Below are 16,217 nucleotides of genomic sequence, written 5' to 3' on the forward strand. Positions count from 1 at the left end.
GATTAGGCCACAATTGCATTTGGTCCTATTCTAAAGATACTTCTAATTCCCGGACAAAACCCCAGTATCCTGCAACGACAGTACAAACGCCTTAATAGCCTTTATCCCAATTGCGGCAATCCTATCCCCATATCCCGCATTCGGATCAAACGAGCACACTGTAAGTGACTTCGGAGTCGATTTCCTCGGCACCAAATCCATACAATCGATCAAGTCCGACTCAAACAGCCCCCCAGGTGACGGATAATCATTGACCTTGCCATACGACTCGTCCAAAACATCTAGATCCAGATGCACCAAGGCGGGGCTATAAGAGCGCCTCTCAAGCTGCGCCTTCAACTCCCGCGGGAAATCCACCTTCTTCTCCACATCACCCCAGATCGAGACCATTCCGGCGTCGATGACCCGCTGCCTCTGCACCTCCGATTGATCGCGTAACCCGCAGTACAGGAAGCGGGAGTAGTCGAACGGCTCAAACCCCGGGACCGTTTTCATGAGCGTTTTCCAGCTCTCCCCGCGCAACATGGAGAGGCCCATGGCGTCAAAGTACCCGTTCTCATTAACGTCGGGGGAATCGAGATCATCATGGGCGTCGAAGTAGATGAAGGCCAGGTCTTTGGTTTGGAGGCCGCAGGCGACGGCCGCGCTGGCCATGCAGTTCCCCGACAGGATGAGCGGGAAGGTATGGTTGTTTACGGCGTCCGAGACAGCTTTGGAAATGCGGCGCAGGATCTCGAAGCTGCGGCCGATTTCGCCTTCGAAGGTATCCACTCGGTCGATCTCTGTCACTGTGATGTTTACGCCTAGCTTTTCGAGCTCCGGGATGAGGCCTAATGAGCGGAGGCGGTGCGGGCCGTTGCCCACGCGGTGGTCGCGGAGACCGACATGGTAAGGGGAGAAAATGATGGTGATTCCGTGGGCGGGCATGTTGACATTTGAATGGAGTGGTTCATTGGTAAGTGCTACGCTACAGGGTGTCTTTAAATGTGGGATACAGTGGGCAGACGTCATGTTTCCTCTTTCGGGCAGTTCCCCAACCCAGCGGGTCTGGCCAATTGGATTCGTCCTGTTTGCATTTCTCCAATTTACCCCGAGATTAGTCATGAGCTGTATAAAGTCAAGCATAAGCATAAGGAACAATCACTCGAATCTGGCTACTTATATTCAGAACAATGGGCCTATCCCAAAAGATCTCAACAATTTCGAATTAAACAATATGAAGTATCGAATATCCTAATCCCCAAACGTTTCCATACCCCAAGTTTCCTAGACCATCATCTCGAACAAGAAGCATACAAACACAAACCACCTAATCCAACCCCGAAATAGTCACATTCATATTAATATTCGCATTCTTATGCTTCGACAACGAAACAAGTCCCGTCTTCGCCAACTCCTCCATATCCAAGTTAAAGTTCACACCGACCAGCCCGGAGTCCTCATCGACTTTCCAGATCTGCGCATCCATGGGAAGCTGGCCCATGAGCGAATTGACAGTCTTGATGGCCGACTCTTTGGTCCAGTTCAGAAGAATAGATGAGCTGCGCGGAGTAATCGGGGCTGCGGGCACGCACGCGAACAGCGCCATTGCGGTGGTGGAGAAGAGAGTGAAGCGCATGTTGGCACGAGATCTTTTTGCTATTTGGTTTTAAAGAGTGACGAGGGAGCTGGAGTTGGTTAGTTTGGTGGGAGATTTGGACGCAAAGAGTCAGGTTCTCGGCATACAGAAAGGAGGCGACGGTGTTACTCGAGCGAGAAAGCAAAGCGTAGAGAGCGACAGTTTGGTTATGTAAGTAAAAGAATGACTGGATGTGGGCTTTCAAAAGAATGGCAGCTAGAACATAGTCGTAGCTAGAGGTTGGGATGGATAGGATAGCGACTGGCAGGTGTCAAACGCGTTCAGGAGACGATTGACAAGGCTGTGATATTTTGAACCTCGTGAGGAGATCGATCGTTCCCGTCTGGGTTAGGGGCTGCTATGTTTACTCTAAAAACTAGATGAAGTATAAACAGTGGTTCGGAAGATGATTGGGGAGTGCGGAGCACTACTGTCTAAGAGATCCACAGCGGAGGTGTTGAAAAAACTGTTCACTCTAAACCATGCTTACTTACTGTATGGAAAGCTGAATTTTAGGGGATTGTCTTTCCAACTAGTCAATGGAAATTTTTAGGATATTTTGAGATGTGATAGGCTGTGCATTTTGTCCATGAAGTATTTTGTTCCTTTCTAAAAATGGTTGAGCATTCGCTTACACAAGTGGATCAGGAACGGATCCAAACTTCGGCATCGGGAGTTTTTAGTGGCCTGGTTCTTCCTGACGAAGATCGATTCTGTTTACGGGTTAGACAGGAAACGGGTATTAGATTCAACAATGACAGTCAAGCCAAGCGACAAGAGCCCGAAAGAACAAAGAGAGATACTAGATTGAATGACGCAGTCGAACAAAAAAAAAGACTTCTGATCGTCGCGTCCATGCCGGGTAGTTCTGTGGCCAGAAAAGATCAGATCATATTGTTTGAGTGCCCGCAGCCTTCTTTGAATGGTCAATTTTGCCGATGCTGCGTATCTGGCGACGAGTCCATCTGCAGCAGAGCTTCCAAAGGGGAGAATGTAATTTGGCCAGTATAATGATCAAGAGCACAAGAGATCGCGATGAACGCACTTATTAATCGTGTCTCATCGCGCCAGTGAAGAAATATTTGTTTGTATTGAGGTTTATGCCTGACAAATGTGTAGGATAACTGCCCAAGGACAGCGAGAATGGTAGTCACCGTTCACTGAAAATATCATTCATAATATCAGGCAAGTATATTCGTTGTATCACAACTCCCAATCATCCATATCCGATTCTCTTTCGGACTCCCCAAGTCGTGCTAGATTCCAAAAGATGTATACCCGGTCATGCCAGATGTCTTTCTTTCCCGGAGGATGGCAATATTCCCAATCTATCAAGTAGCTACCGAAACAGAACAAAGTCAATAAAGATGGATAGGTGAAACAGGAAAGTAGGGAGAACCAACCATTTGTTACCTTGCTTGTCCCAAAGGAGGTTACGTAATGCATCATCATCATGGACCCGTCCGCAATTGATAGTATCGCTAGAAAAGAATAAGTAAAGTTAGCTAATCAATCAAGAGATGAGATAGATTAGAAGATTGGACGAAAACTCACATCCAAGCTGTCTTAAAGGCCGCTCGTAGAGCATCCCGTTCAGGACGATCCATTGTCCGATTTATAAATCCATCGGATGGATCTATCCCCGGGAGTCGCTCCATAAGGATGCACAGCTTAAATCCTCCTGGTATCCATTCATCATTAGTCTGCTGCTCTTCCTTCCAGTCGAGGAGGGAAGGGGTGCTAGAGCAGTTCGCCTTTTTTAAAACGGATAAATCTTCAATTTCAGTATGAAAACCTGGAGGAAAATCTGAAGTGGCCTGCTGCGCACGAATCGATGATTTTTTTGTGGTTGTTCCAATCCACGGAATCCTGAAAATTAATGCTAATGTGATTTCTTATGAGACTGTCTTATGACCGAAAGATACTTACTGGAGACGAACTTTCAGAAAGGTACTCGGTGGACCATCTCCTGATAATTTAGAGCAAATGAACGACCCGCGTGCCTCGGATTGGACCCCCAGCTCTTCTACATCAAGCTGGGGTTGGTAATATTCGTGCTCTCCAATTTTGGTGTCCACTCTCCATTTTGAACCGGAAGGGAAAGAAATGACAGCGCTGATCCAGTCATCCTCATCGAACCAGGTAACATATGACTTTGGAGTTGGCATGTCGCAATATCTTCTCGTGGGAGAAAAGCCCGAGGTTGATAAATGGTGGTTGAAATGGAAATAAATAGGACTTGGAAGCAAGGAATAATGATTTTTCAAATAGGCTGGTAGAGGAGGACAAAAAGAAAAGACCAAAAGGACAGAAGGGCTTGAGAAGAACGGATTTACAAAATCATGTCTAACTATTATATAATGGACATATGAAAGTCTCTTCCTATCGATTACTTTGCGTGGAGGAATGTCGTTGGCCATGAATCTAGGCTCCCAGCGCTTCCTAGACCAATTGGATACCGCTGTTGCCTTGGCACTCGCATATTGTACATGTACTGTAGGTATACCTAGTATCATATCCCTAGTAGTTTAGCTAAAGGACCACTTTTCACTACCTAGGTAGCGTCACGAGAACGACTCAGTCTATCTACTAGCGTAACAAAAACTGGAATACAACAATTAAACCAACATTACACCTTGTTCAGAAGTGCGCTAGTTTTAACGAGAGCTGCGCTGGATGGGTCTATGACCTTTGGGTTTCGGGTTCCTCTCTGACTTCAGTAATAGGAAATCTTAAGATATGACTCCAATCAGATCATTCTTTCGAAGTTTCTATTATTTTGTTTCTTTTTGCCTCCTAAAAAGGGTTCCCGCCAGGATGATGATCAATTCAGGTATACACCGTAATACAGGTCAAGTATCGCCCACCAAGCACAAATAATGTCCAACCCTTTCGAATATTGAACTAGAGTTGATACAGGTATCTTAAACAGATTCAGCCTCTTAGAAATGAGTCACGTAAATATAACCCTTCTTGGAACGCTCTACTTCGTAGATTCAGGCCAAAAAGATGGGTTTTTAGAGTGTAATGATCGCCAAGAACCCAAGTAAGGTATTCGACAAAGGTGCAATTATGACTTGTCACCGCATCCACAGGAGACCAATCTGGAGACTCCACACTTCTCGGGGGAAGCGCGCTTAGAAGTCCCCAGCGCCGCAGGAGGTCGGGTCGTCGGGAATACAACGCTTGCTCAGAACCTCTCGCTTGTAGTCTTCAGCACTGCAAGAAGTTGGGTCGTCAGGAACACAACGCTTCTCAGGGAAAGCGCGTTTGAAATCTCCAGGGCTGCAAGAAGTCGGATCATCGGGAATGCAGCGCTTTTCGGGGAATGCGCGCTTGAAGTCGCCCGGCTCGCAGGAAGTCGGGTCGTCAGGAATACAGCGCTTCGCAGGAACATCACGCTTCACGGAGCCGGATCCACACGAGGTTGGATCGTCGGGAACGCAGCGCTCGGTGAGAGTGGCGATGTCCCGGATGGGACCGGTAGGAATGGCAGTCGCACAGGCACCGAGAAGGGCTGTAGCAACGTAAATGGAACGGAGGAGGACCATTTTGGAGAAGTGGAAGGTATTTAAGAGAGTGCTGGTGGCGGGTAAGGAGGACGGCGTGAGAAGAATTGAGATGGATTGGTAGTTATCCTCTGTCTAAGACTAGGCCATGTGCCGTTTATATACGATTGATCCAACATCGTAAGACACGGCCAAAGAGACAACTCGGGATTGCCGGATCAGCATGCAAAAGAGCATGAATGACGACGATGACAAAGGGAATTACAGGGTTCTGAAAGATTGATAAACGGATAGCTTTTTCAGCGACGACGATCAGCTTGGCGGCCGGTGAAAGTCCGGCCCATGAAAGGCGTAGATTAGATGGTTAGTGTCCGTGTAATTGGCGGGGAGGGAAAAGATCAACGTTATCGATATTAACCTGCGGGAAAACTGGAGGAATTACGTTGAGAGGTGAAGATCGGTGGGTGAGCGATTCCTAGCAGAGAGGCTTGGCCGTTAGAGATAATAAGATCGGCAAAAGCCCGCAGAAAATACCTCAATGTGCCAGTCATACCACCGCCAGGTACGGCGTACATTGCCGTGGGATGTATGAAGCGAACGCCATACAAATCTGATCGGTTAATGGAGCATTGAATATGGAGAACCTCTTTCGAAAATGAACTTCTCCCGGGTAAGTACTAAGCAATAAGCCCATTTGAAACATCAGGATGCCCGGTTTTCTTCGACTACAGAGTAGAGCTGCTTCCAGTGCAGATCAGCAGGGCCCTGTGGGGTCCCCAGCTCCCGTGTCACAATCAACGTTCAAGACTTGAGAAACAGAAAAGAAGCGAACCATCCGGAGTAAATTCCTAAGAAGAAAAAGTGGTCCAGACAAGAAGGGCTTCAGCTGTTTGTCATCATCTAGATCAAGTTGATGCGGTGCCAGCGGTTATACTACTCAAGTCACGGCATGGATGGTCGCGGTGGATACCGGAGTACGGAGTACCTGGCGTTTTTCAGGGTTTGTTGGCCACTTAATATCACGGTTCCCCACACCAGCTGCAGACCTAACATGTAGCAAAAGCGGTATCGGAGCCTTGATCAATCTTTAACCCACAGGTAATCTCTTGTAGGCCGATGGGTTATAGCGAGAACTTCTTGAAACAACAGACAATTTGCGTGACAGAAGCTTTGCAGTATCTGCCCCAGAAAGCCTACCCATATCATTATACTCCGACCTTGTAATGCTCCCAATATCCTTATACCTTTTCTCAAAAGCATTCATCAGAGCCTAACATGATGAAAAGTGAAGGCTATATCATTTCGCCGTCTTCGCAGCTTTCTTATTTTCAAGACATCTCCCAGGGGTTCAACATAAGCTTCCTCCAGAGAACCGCAAAGTAAGTAACAAGACTGATCGGGTGATGCAATCTGCACATTCCCTTGTAGTACATCTCTTCCATTCATCCTCGTCATTATAACAAAGTCGGAGGTCCGGGCACCAAAAAGAGACAACCCGCCAAGTGGAATCGAATAGGTAGCCTTATTAGGGTCAACATTGAGAAGATTTAGTTCAAGTTTTCTGGTTGTCGGATTTGAGGTCAATTTCAAAGACTTCATCGATCATACTGTATTTGGTTTGGTGCTTTCGGTAAGCTCAGGAAGGTGAAGCATCATGTGCTATCGTTCAACGTCAACTCAGATTCCAGAGTGTATATAGATGACCTAAGCTGTTTCACAGACATGGCTAGTGAGTTTGGTACAGGAGGAAGACGATCAAAAGTCTTCAAAGGCCGATGGGATTTAATAGAAGGTGGTTGATATCAACGGGGTCCTAGATTTCAGCCCTCAAGTCTATGAATACCAGTGGAATGAGAATATGTGCAAAATTTCAAGTTAATGGTAGGCATATAGCACCAAGGCAACCAAAAAGAATTATATTCGCAAGCAGCGAGGGCTTACGGCAAGAAGATTTGGATCTGACGAGGTGGCCCGAAACGTTCTTCGCTCAATCGACTTTGCACAAGATGAAATTGCCAATAGTCCTTGCCTACAAAGATCGATTGTTTCAGCATAATTTAAGATCAAAGTCAAACAGCCTGACACGACGATTCTGTACGATAGATCCGGTATTGATTCTATTATCTACGCTGTCAAGTATGGGCCTCCAGGCTGTCGATAACTGTGGGAAGACACAACGCAATGACGACATTTGTGCAATCGGATGAGGAGCTTGTTGGTAATCTTGTATCCACCACATAAAGACTGGCAATTATAATTGAATTCAATAATTTTAGGGTAGATCCCTGGATATGATAATCTAGTAATCTAGACACTAGATTCGAAGGATCGAAGTCGGGAAGATACTTGGCATACTATCTTGCTGGGGGTTAGTGGGTGCTCGGTGTCAATGCTTTGGCTATCAAGGAGTTATTTGTTGTTCTTGTCGGCATGTAGGTGGGGGGGGCTTGATGGTGGTATCAACGACGCCTTGCATGACATGACCCTGACGGACGGGGTACATTCCAGTCTCGATCTTCAAGCCCCAGTCAGATGGTCTCCAATCGTGCATAGTCCGACAAATGTTTATTCCCATCTAACCATCATTCCTAGTACCAAGCCAATTTAATACTGTGGAAGATCCCGGTATCTTTAGTAAGCATACCGGAACGTTCCTGGCAACATGAGGCCACCCATGGTTGAACTACCAGCGATTTCCGGCTGAATTGTATGCATAAATATGGAATTCTTGAGTGTATCTAGATTTCTTCCTTGCATCATCTTGATCACCAGAAATTGAACGTTTTATTCAGACGAATACGGACATCTTACCTCGTAATTCCTACAAATACTACTACTTGAATAGACCTCTTGCTCGCTCTGTTTCATCCCACCTATCATACCTGTTTTTATCTGGTACCAAGCATTAGTTGATATCTACACATCCATCCTACCAGAATCTATCTTCCTAGTCACTTTTAAACAAGTCACAACTAGGACGACAAAAGCGGCGATGGTTCGATGGTGGAGCACGTGCCATGCAAATCGTACGGTGCACAACCGTTACTTGCCCTTATACATGTTAAAGACAGCGTCTGGGCTAGGGTGGAGAGTGTTTATGATGTAGGTATAGGTGGTCAAGGTGTTGCTTTTTCGATGGCCCTTGTGGCTGGTATATCATGGTGGCTTTGGATACAAGGCAACGCTACGGAGTACGAATTTTTTGGTTTTCAATCATGTAGTCAAGATTTGAGGCTTTAAACACCAATTGCCCGGATGGTCTAGTGGTATGATTCGCGCTTAGGGAGCTATATATCTATATATAAATTTATATATGGTGTTATACATCAAACCCAAGCATCAATTGCGCGAGGTCCCCGGTTCGATCCCGGGTTCGGGCCCACATTTTTTTTTATTTAGAAAGAAGGATGTATGTATAGTAGTATTTTTTTTTTTTAAAATAAAAAAAAAGAAATCCATGAAATTGAAAAATCTTGCTTGCGTATATAAAAGACCACTTTTCGACCATGCGTTCTACTAGTCTACTAATAGTAGGTTGCCTAACCAACATAGAATATTTCCTATTAGTCTTTTGTGAAAGGCGTCGGGATGCTCAACATTTCCTCACACGGTCAAAAGACCAACATGGAACTCCTATAGGAATTCAGCAAGATCCCGGTATGCCTACCGCAGCGTTCCGCTGACCTATCTCAAGATAATGTCATTCGATCATGTTTTATAGAAGGTTTCATTAGTTGGCCACTGCCTTAATCAGCATAGATATAGCCTTTCTGTGTTTATGTAGAACCTCATCCTCTTCAACCTCTTTAGTTGTTCTGTTTAGTCAGGTCAATTGAATCATTCGATTGTTCTGTCCCCGGGTCCGTCCACATGTCATGAGCCCGGAGCCTCTAAGGCTACCGTGCCATTTGGTCCTTTCCTATTTAAACGCTTTTGGGGCTATTCGCGTTTAAGAATATCTACTGTTTCGCCCGCACAGCATGAATTCGACCAGAAAGATTACCATCACTGTGTTTTTCCATCAAAATTATCATTTCGTTATACTGCAACGTTCATCTGTTCTCCCGACAGCAGAGAATCCCATACAAATTAAAACAACTGCGTGTTACCCTCAAACAATCGTCCGTTTAATCGTCTATTCAATCGTCTATTCAATCGTCTATTCAATCGTCTATTCAATCGTCTATTCAATCGTCTATTCAATCGTCTATTCAATCGTCTATTCAATCGTCTATTCAATCGTCTATTCAATCGTCTATTTAATCGTCTATTTAATCGTCCAAATGAATGACGAAATCGTTCTTTCGAAATACATGGCGAGTTGCTAAGTAAGGCATTTTTTTTGATCGAGTTGATTATTGTTTTGTATGAGACCTATATGTTCTTTCTAGGGGCGAGTTGCCTACTTTTTCTATGATTCTGTACGAAAGCGAGTTGCCGATCTATTTTGTTGTTTGTATGAATTCGTATTTACTAAAACTGGTATGTATTCCAATAATCATCATCTTGGGGTGGCGTGTAGGAATTCAACAAAATCCCGGTATACCTACCGGAGTGTTCCGCTGACCTACCACAAGACAATATCATTCGATCATGTTTTATGGAATATTCCATTAGTTAATCACCGCCTTGGTCAGCATAAATATGGCCTTTCTACGTGTATCTAGACCGCCATCTTCTTCAACCTCTTCAGTCGGTCTGTCCCCCGTTTCGTCTATAACTCCTACGGAGTTCTGGCATCCAACCCGCTATATATAGTGCCATATAAACTTGGGAGCAGCTCACCCGCCTGATCGCCAACGCAGTCCCGTAGGCGCCGGTGACACTTTGTCCTAGAACATTTTTTATTATTACTTACCACGATGCCAAAAGGGACGTGCGTTATCGCGGTATACAGAAAGAAAAAAAAAAAAGTGGTGTTTTTTCTATGAATTAAATGGAAAAAATAAAGTGGAAAATTTGCCTCCCTCATGAACCCTTTCCTTCTTATACTAATAATCCAAGGCCAGAGACATTATAAAATGTGCCGGGGCACTAGACGTTCTCGCACACGGCCAAAAAAGACCCGCTTGGATATTCTACGGATTTCCAGTACCCAACCCGCCATATATAGTGCCATACAAACTTGGGAACAGCTCACCCACCCGACCGCCATCGCAGTCTTTGTCGATGACAGACATCAATAGCCCGGATGGTCTAGTGGTATGATTCGCGCTTAGGGAGCTATATATCTATATATAAATTTATATATGGTGTTATACATTAAACCCAAGCATCAATTGCGCGAGGTCCCCGGTTCGATCCCGGGTTCGGGCCCAAATTTTTTGATCATCCTGTAGAAGGATCAGAGGGGGAAGTGGCCCACGATTGGAAAGAAAGATTGTGAAGATGATGAGATTCTTCTAAATACAGTAGTCAGAAAAAGGTCATATTTTATGCTGACCAAGACGGTAACCAACCAACTAATGAGACCATATCTCAGCTTCCCTTTATGCATTGGTAATCTGTGCATCACGACAGGATCTATAGTACCGCTATAGATTCCCCGCCACTCCCCATAGTGGCTGCAACGCGTGGATCGCAAAAAAAAAAAAAAAAGGTTTCTTCTAGAAAGATGGTTGGTTTATCACGTCCGGCAGAAGAGCGGGCGCATGTAGAGAGAGAAAGTAAGAGGGGCAGGCAGGCAAGCAGGCAAGCGAATAGCAGCCTCAGTGAGTACTGATGGATGATTAGGTACTTATTCTGTTATTTTCCTTCCGCTCTTTTCTAGTAGCGCTTTAGTTGAACAACCAGATAGGCATGGAACTTAGCTGTTTTCTCGGTGCATGCATGTTGTCCCTATTTTTTAGCAAACGCGGCTGGCAACTTCGGAAAACTCCTGGGAGACATTGCCAAGAGACAGTAGGGGCTGTCTGTGTGTAGTAAGGGAGAGAGCGGAGCCAGCCCCCCAAGCCAGTCATTCTGTGATTGATAGTAGATAGAAAAAGTAAAAGCAAAAATGTGGGCCCGAACCCGGGATCGAACCGGGGACCTCGCGCAATTGATGCTTGGGTTTAATGTATAACACCATATATAAATTTATATATAGATATATAGCTCCCTAAGCGCGAATCATACCACTAGACCATCCGGGCAGTTGATAGATTTCACCGCCGAATTATGTTTATATAAAGGAGGCCTTCAAGTACCATTTCTGTGCGCTGCCTGCTATTCTATACTTTGCCGCAAGCCCGATGGATCACCTTTTAATGGTATTGAAAAACTGGTTTCTACACACAGGTCTAGATGATTCATGAGTTTATTCAGCATCTGCAATATTTTATTTTGTAAAACTTCCATTAACTTCACCTGCTTCAAGACCCATAGTTAGATCCTAGAAAATTATGATATCTAGTGAGATCCCATGGGTTTGTGCCGTGCTACACACATCATCCCCAGCCTGCCAAGGAGCATGATTGCTGTTCACGCTATATCCAATTTGCGCTTTTTGTGCGGGTCAAAGTCTTTGGCAGGGATCAAGGTGACTAGGTTGTTCGTGTAGAAAGAATTGGGTCGTGGAATACCCCGGGGAAGGATCTTGGTCAGTGAGCTCACAACAACAAACTGCCTCGTCCTTGTCCTGGATCTTGCCATCACCCAATTGGTCAAGATCAACTGGGGGCTTTTCACTTAGTTGAGAATAAAGATACCGAATAGTTTCAAGTTGTGCTTTATCAACCTTGAACTCTGGGGCATGGCGTTTCTTTGATCTGCAGAACGAGCTCATAGACAACATTGTGGGGTCACATGCAGCAAGACAAAGATTGCATGAGTTAAAATCCCACCTGATCTTTCCTGCAAAAGAGAGATATCATCGTCTTTCACAAACTCCCTACGTGTAAGCCAAAGGCGAGTCATCGAGCGGAGAGTTTCGAGCGTCAGAGGCTCCTGAATCCTTACAGTTCATCCATGTAACCTCGGATCGCCCTTGTCATGACGCATCTATTATCACCGGCGTAGGAGCGAATACCGACGGTCCGGGTAACAGCCGATGTAAATTGAAGTGCCTCGGATATTTTATGAATTTCCCGCCATTCTCGGATGAGGGATGCATCGATTGGATTGGGTATAAGAAGATACACGGTCGGCCCCCGAGAGTCTGTCCGGAAGTCCGAACAGAACGGGTAAAAAGAAGTCTTTAGATTCGGAATACCGACGACAAAGTCAATGCTGACTAGGTATATTTCCGTAAAACAATGAATGGCACCAAGATATTGTAGTTAATAAACACGAGACATAGATTAATAAAAGGCACTTAAGCTCGCCAGCTTGATTTCTTCTTTGACTTTACTCAGAATAATCCTGTTGCAATTGCTGTTCTGTCCTGCCCGTTAAACCCACTCACGAACCTCTCACAATGCAACACCCTACAAACAACAACCACGATGTCGGAGACACCATCAACTCCAATAGCCTCCCGTGGCTCCCTCTCGCCCCAAAAGTCTGGATCAAAATCCTCCGACTTTCCCCAGAGACCGAATCCTACACAGTTATCGTACGCGCCGAGCCCGGCGGCGTTCTCCCTCGTCACAGACACTTAGACAATGCTGAAATCTTCATCCTCAAGGGCAACGGCGCCCATCCCCAGACCGGTATTTTCGCCCAGGGAGACTACGTAACCGAGCGCAAGGGGGCCACACACGAGCCGTTGGTCTTCCAGGAAGAGACCGAATTGCTGATGATAAGCAACGGACCCTCTGCTTTTCTCGACGATAACGACCAGACCTTATACTTGATGGATGTGCCGATGCTCCAGGGACTCATGGAGGCTGCTCATTAAAGCGATAGGTTGCAAATGGAACATAAAGCATCAGAGCTAAGCATGAGACACGTTTTTGAACTTCATGGGAACTTCGATGCCGGGCCTGTGTCTGGTATAGTCTCGGCAGACGAGACAACTTGGCACATGCGCTCTTCGTGTCTCTTCTTGGAGAGGGGCTTTGGAGGCATGACAAGCGAGTCATAAGAAAATTTTGAACAGATTTTCTGACCGATTCTTTAGATTCGATGGCATTGGAAAAACCGGCTATATTTTGACCCTGTTTGATTAAGAACTATAAGCTTTTCCACCCCCCCACCGGTTATATCTCTTCGCAAAGCATAATACTCCTATTTATATTCGAAAGTTGATCAAGATCTGAGACCAGAAAGCATGTCGTGGCAGTATGCTTACATGGGAGGTCCCATAAATCTAACAAAACGGTCACCAGAAAAGAGAAATCAATCTGATGATTCACAATATCCTTATACTGCACCTTTGTAAAATGTTTGATTACCTAGTCGTTCAATATAATGAGAAATACGGGCCAAGGTTCGGGGTAATGGAATAACAAGAATACCACAATACCAACCCCTAGTACCAGGAATGATTTGGCTTTATGAATGTAACGATGCTGTTATGGATCCTAAAGTTTGAGGCAAACAATTTCAAAAGTTTGTGTCTACGGAGGCTATAAATGCTAGATAGTCATTATCTCCTACGAATAGCATTTGAATATTTCCGGTACTCGAAGGATTCGGACTTCTGAGATGCAGGGGTATGCGCAAATGTGAACTGGCCCCTCATCAAGTGACAGGGATACAGACTCTCAATGGGGGAGGCAGAAAGTAGGCAAACCCACGCGGCGGTTGTTGCCTGCCCCCAGTAAGAAGAGTCTGAGGTAATACGAGCACCTCAGCAAGCCGCACACGTCGATTATCATACAAATACACACCATAAGGATAGGATTACGATACTTCCTCTATAAGATTAAGCAGGTCGACTCAGATAAGTACCAGTATAATCTAGGGTCTTAGACCCCGGAATATGTTCTCCTGAAGTACCCGCTGTATACCACTTATTATAGGAAGTTTATAGGAAGCCTTGAATTAGTTAAGAGACTGCGTGGGCGTATACAAGACTATAACATAATTATAAATCACCCGCAGGCAATCCGCTATATCACTAATTATATACAACAAACTAGCCTCCTCCAGCAGTTCCGATTTGCCTAGTTCGGGAATAAGGAGAAAAAGGCCCCGGAACCTAGCAGCCTTCTAGAAGATCTTAAACTAGATGACGAAGACAATGGTTACATAAAACTTTAAAGGGAGGTGCGGAGGTCTCGCACTACCCCCGGGGACGCACCTAGGGATGGAATAAGCAAATAAGGGAACGCAGAAGGAGCAGAGGCGCCCTGGATGGCGCGGTAGACACGCGGTAGGCGTGTGGCAGCTGCTTTTTAGTTGTGTTTTATTTTACTTTTTGATTATCTACTGCGATTGTGGGATTTATGTGGTGTACAGATGTAAGCTTCTGCTTCACTAGAAAAGCGCCCGCATAGCCTATTGCTTCAATAGATAGGCTTCATCAGGTTAATAGAATTTTGATTGATTAAATAGGATACAGACTCTCACCAGAGCGGGGAAATTGAGTTAAATAGTTACATGATCTATATAAATATGTTGAGGAGGAAGGATAAGAGAAAACGCTCACGAACGCAATATACCATACATTCTACAGCTATTACTATATCTACCATAGTCCATATGGATCAAGTTAATACTCCCTCAAGGACGCTCCCTGTGCCAAATATGAGCGTTTTAGAGTCAGGGGTCTTTCTATTCCCCCCTCTGTCCCATAAAGGCAAGGGGCCTGGTATGATTATTATAGTGCCCGATAACCCCTTAAACCAACTTGTTCAAATCAATGGTATTCCTTCACCGTCGCTGAAGTGGGCCAAAGAGGGATATACTGTCCTCGAGATCCAAGAGTCGGCAATTGATCGAGGATATGTTCTTGACCAAGCAATTGCGACATTTGCGCAGCATGACCGGTGCACACCCCATGACCTCATTGGTCTCGTTGGTAAGAGGGAACCCTTGTCTCCACTCGTTTGCATTGACTCCCGCTAATAAAAATTAATCAGTATACGGCTCTCAACTCTGGGAAAAAGCGAAATGTCTTGCGGGGTTTAATAAAGTCACCGCGGCAGCTGTCTATCTAGCAGCTGGTGATGACGTACAGTTTGCATCGAATGATATTCCCACGGTGCAGCATGTGGCAGGGAAGGCAAGTTGGAAGCTGCGGAGAACAGAAAGCATAATCCAATACGAGTATCCAGAGATACAAGACTGGTCTTTTGCTCTCCCTAGCCCCTCGGAATTCAATTGTGCGGAGGAGGGCGTCTCTCATACCCGAAACTTGACCTTCCTCAAAAGACACATGAATGGTCCCTATTTTGATCTGGAGGCTATCTGGAAAGAGCATACATACTTTGAGTTTGGCAATCGATCAGCTGAGCAAACAATGAGCACTATGGTGCAAGAGCCTTATGTGAATCATATCCCAACCGTGAGTGCTACACTTAAGTCCTTCCGCATCGAAAGTCAGGGTAACTGAGCCTATTCAAGATAGCAGGGGGAATAGGACGAGACAAATTGACTCGATTCTATCGAGACAACTTTATTTTTACCAACCCGCGAGACGTTAAGAATCAGCTTATTAGTCGAACAGTTGGCATCGACCGTGTTGTAGACGAGTTCATCATGACATTTACTCATGATTCAGAAGTCGACTGGCTGTAAGATTCCACCACTCTGTCTTTGAGCGTTCAATTCAATGTGCTGACATTTACAGAATCCTCGGAATTTCACCGACTGGCTGCAAGCTTGAAATCCCCTTCATGGCAGTCGTCAACATCCGAGGTGACCGTCTCTACCACGAGCACATAACATGGGACCAAGGAACCGTGCTAAAGCAACTGGATTTAATATCCGAATATCTCCCATACCCGTATCCAATCTCCGGTGGGAAAGGGGCATTGCCGGGGATGACCTTTGAAGTCCAAGTTCCTGTGGCAGGATCTGAGTGTGCGGCTAAAATGCGTGACAAAAACGCCATACCTTCGAATCTGTTTTTTGGAATGCGATTGCGGGAAGGGGGACTTGACACAAATCAGGACATATTAAGGGAATCCTGATAGCTGTGTTTTTTTTATGTGATCGATCGATTTCAGAAAGCCTATTTGTAAATGGAACGGGGAGGCATTCGAAGGCAGATGGCCACGTCA

The 16,217-nt window shown here is 45.3% G+C and overlaps 7 protein-coding genes and 3 non-coding genes across 10 annotated transcripts; 4 read left to right on the plus strand and 6 right to left on the minus strand.

Annotated features, from left to right (window-relative positions):
* Nucleotides 1-8: 8 nt before the first annotated feature.
* On the minus strand, nt 9-958 carry P170DRAFT_440133 (arginase family protein). The gene has a single exon (XM_024850003.1). The coding sequence runs from the start codon at nt 925-927 to the stop codon at nt 43-45; it is 885 nt and encodes a 294-aa protein (XP_024700241.1). The 5' UTR covers nt 928-958; the 3' UTR covers nt 9-42.
* A 351-nt stretch (nt 959-1,309) lies between these two features.
* On the minus strand, nt 1,310-1,869 carry P170DRAFT_513053 (uncharacterized protein; the record flags this gene model as incomplete). The annotated part of the gene is made up of 2 exons (XM_024855056.1): nt 1,726-1,869; nt 1,310-1,667 (listed from the first exon to the last, which is right to left on the minus strand). The coding sequence occupies exon 2, from the start codon at nt 1,616-1,618 to the stop codon at nt 1,310-1,312; it is 309 nt and encodes a 102-aa protein (XP_024700242.1). The 5' UTR covers nt 1,619-1,667; nt 1,726-1,869.
* A 1,299-nt stretch (nt 1,870-3,168) lies between these two features.
* Nucleotides 3,169-3,786, minus strand: P170DRAFT_450006 (uncharacterized protein; the record flags this gene model as incomplete). Its single annotated transcript, XM_024851084.1, has 2 exons — nt 3,169-3,487; nt 3,548-3,786. The coding sequence occupies 2 exons, from the start codon at nt 3,784-3,786 to the stop codon at nt 3,169-3,171; spliced, it is 558 nt and encodes a 185-aa protein (XP_024700243.1).
* Nucleotides 3,787-4,444: 658 nt separating this feature from the next.
* On the minus strand, nt 4,445-5,240 carry P170DRAFT_440134 (uncharacterized protein). Its single transcript, XM_024850004.1, has one exon. It carries the CDS (start codon nt 5,167-5,169, stop codon nt 4,756-4,758), a length of 414 nt encoding a protein of 137 aa, XP_024700244.1. The 5' UTR covers nt 5,170-5,240; the 3' UTR covers nt 4,445-4,755.
* A 3,136-nt stretch (nt 5,241-8,376) lies between these two features.
* On the plus strand, nt 8,377-8,507 carry P170DRAFT_t175. The gene has a single exon. It is a non-coding gene; the product is annotated as a tRNA-Pro (tRNA).
* A 1,805-nt stretch (nt 8,508-10,312) lies between these two features.
* Nucleotides 10,313-10,443, plus strand: P170DRAFT_t176. Its single transcript has one exon. It is a non-coding gene; the product is annotated as a tRNA-Pro (tRNA).
* A 687-nt stretch (nt 10,444-11,130) lies between these two features.
* Nucleotides 11,131-11,261, minus strand: P170DRAFT_t183. The gene has a single exon. It is a non-coding gene; the product is annotated as a tRNA-Pro (tRNA).
* A 328-nt stretch (nt 11,262-11,589) lies between these two features.
* On the minus strand, nt 11,590-11,902 carry P170DRAFT_479480 (uncharacterized protein; the record flags this gene model as incomplete). Its single annotated transcript, XM_024853681.1, has 2 exons — nt 11,590-11,703; nt 11,732-11,902. 2 exons carry the CDS (start codon nt 11,900-11,902, stop codon nt 11,590-11,592), a joined length of 285 nt encoding a protein of 94 aa, XP_024700245.1.
* Nucleotides 11,903-11,913: 11 nt separating this feature from the next.
* P170DRAFT_450007 (2,4'-dihydroxyacetophenone dioxygenase family protein) lies at nt 11,914-12,946 on the plus strand (the record flags this gene model as incomplete). Its single annotated transcript, XM_024851085.1, has 2 exons — nt 11,914-11,938; nt 12,561-12,946. 2 exons carry the CDS (start codon nt 11,914-11,916, stop codon nt 12,944-12,946), a joined length of 411 nt encoding a protein of 136 aa, XP_024700246.1.
* Nucleotides 12,947-14,739: 1,793 nt separating this feature from the next.
* On the plus strand, nt 14,740-16,127 carry P170DRAFT_415827 (LEA domain protein; the record flags this gene model as incomplete). The annotated part of the gene is made up of 4 exons (XM_024847085.1): nt 14,740-15,013; nt 15,075-15,503; nt 15,563-15,728; nt 15,785-16,127. The coding sequence occupies 4 exons, from the start codon at nt 14,740-14,742 to the stop codon at nt 16,125-16,127; spliced, it is 1,212 nt and encodes a 403-aa protein (XP_024700247.1).
* Nucleotides 16,128-16,217: the final 90 nt, after the last annotated feature.

Source organism: Aspergillus steynii, assembly GCF_002849105.1.
Source record: "Aspergillus steynii IBT 23096 chromosome Unknown P170scaffold_8, whole genome shotgun sequence".
NCBI classification, from domain to species: domain Eukaryota; kingdom Fungi; phylum Ascomycota; class Eurotiomycetes; order Eurotiales; family Aspergillaceae; genus Aspergillus; species Aspergillus steynii.

Coding starts and splice junctions, on each gene's coding strand:
- P170DRAFT_440133 (XM_024850003.1), bottom strand. CDS start 927: ATGCCCGCCCACGGAATCACCATCATTTTCTCCCCTTACCATGTCGGT.
- P170DRAFT_440134 (XM_024850004.1), bottom strand. CDS start 5,169: ATGGTCCTCCTCCGTTCCATTTACGTTGCTACAGCCCTTCTCGGTGCC.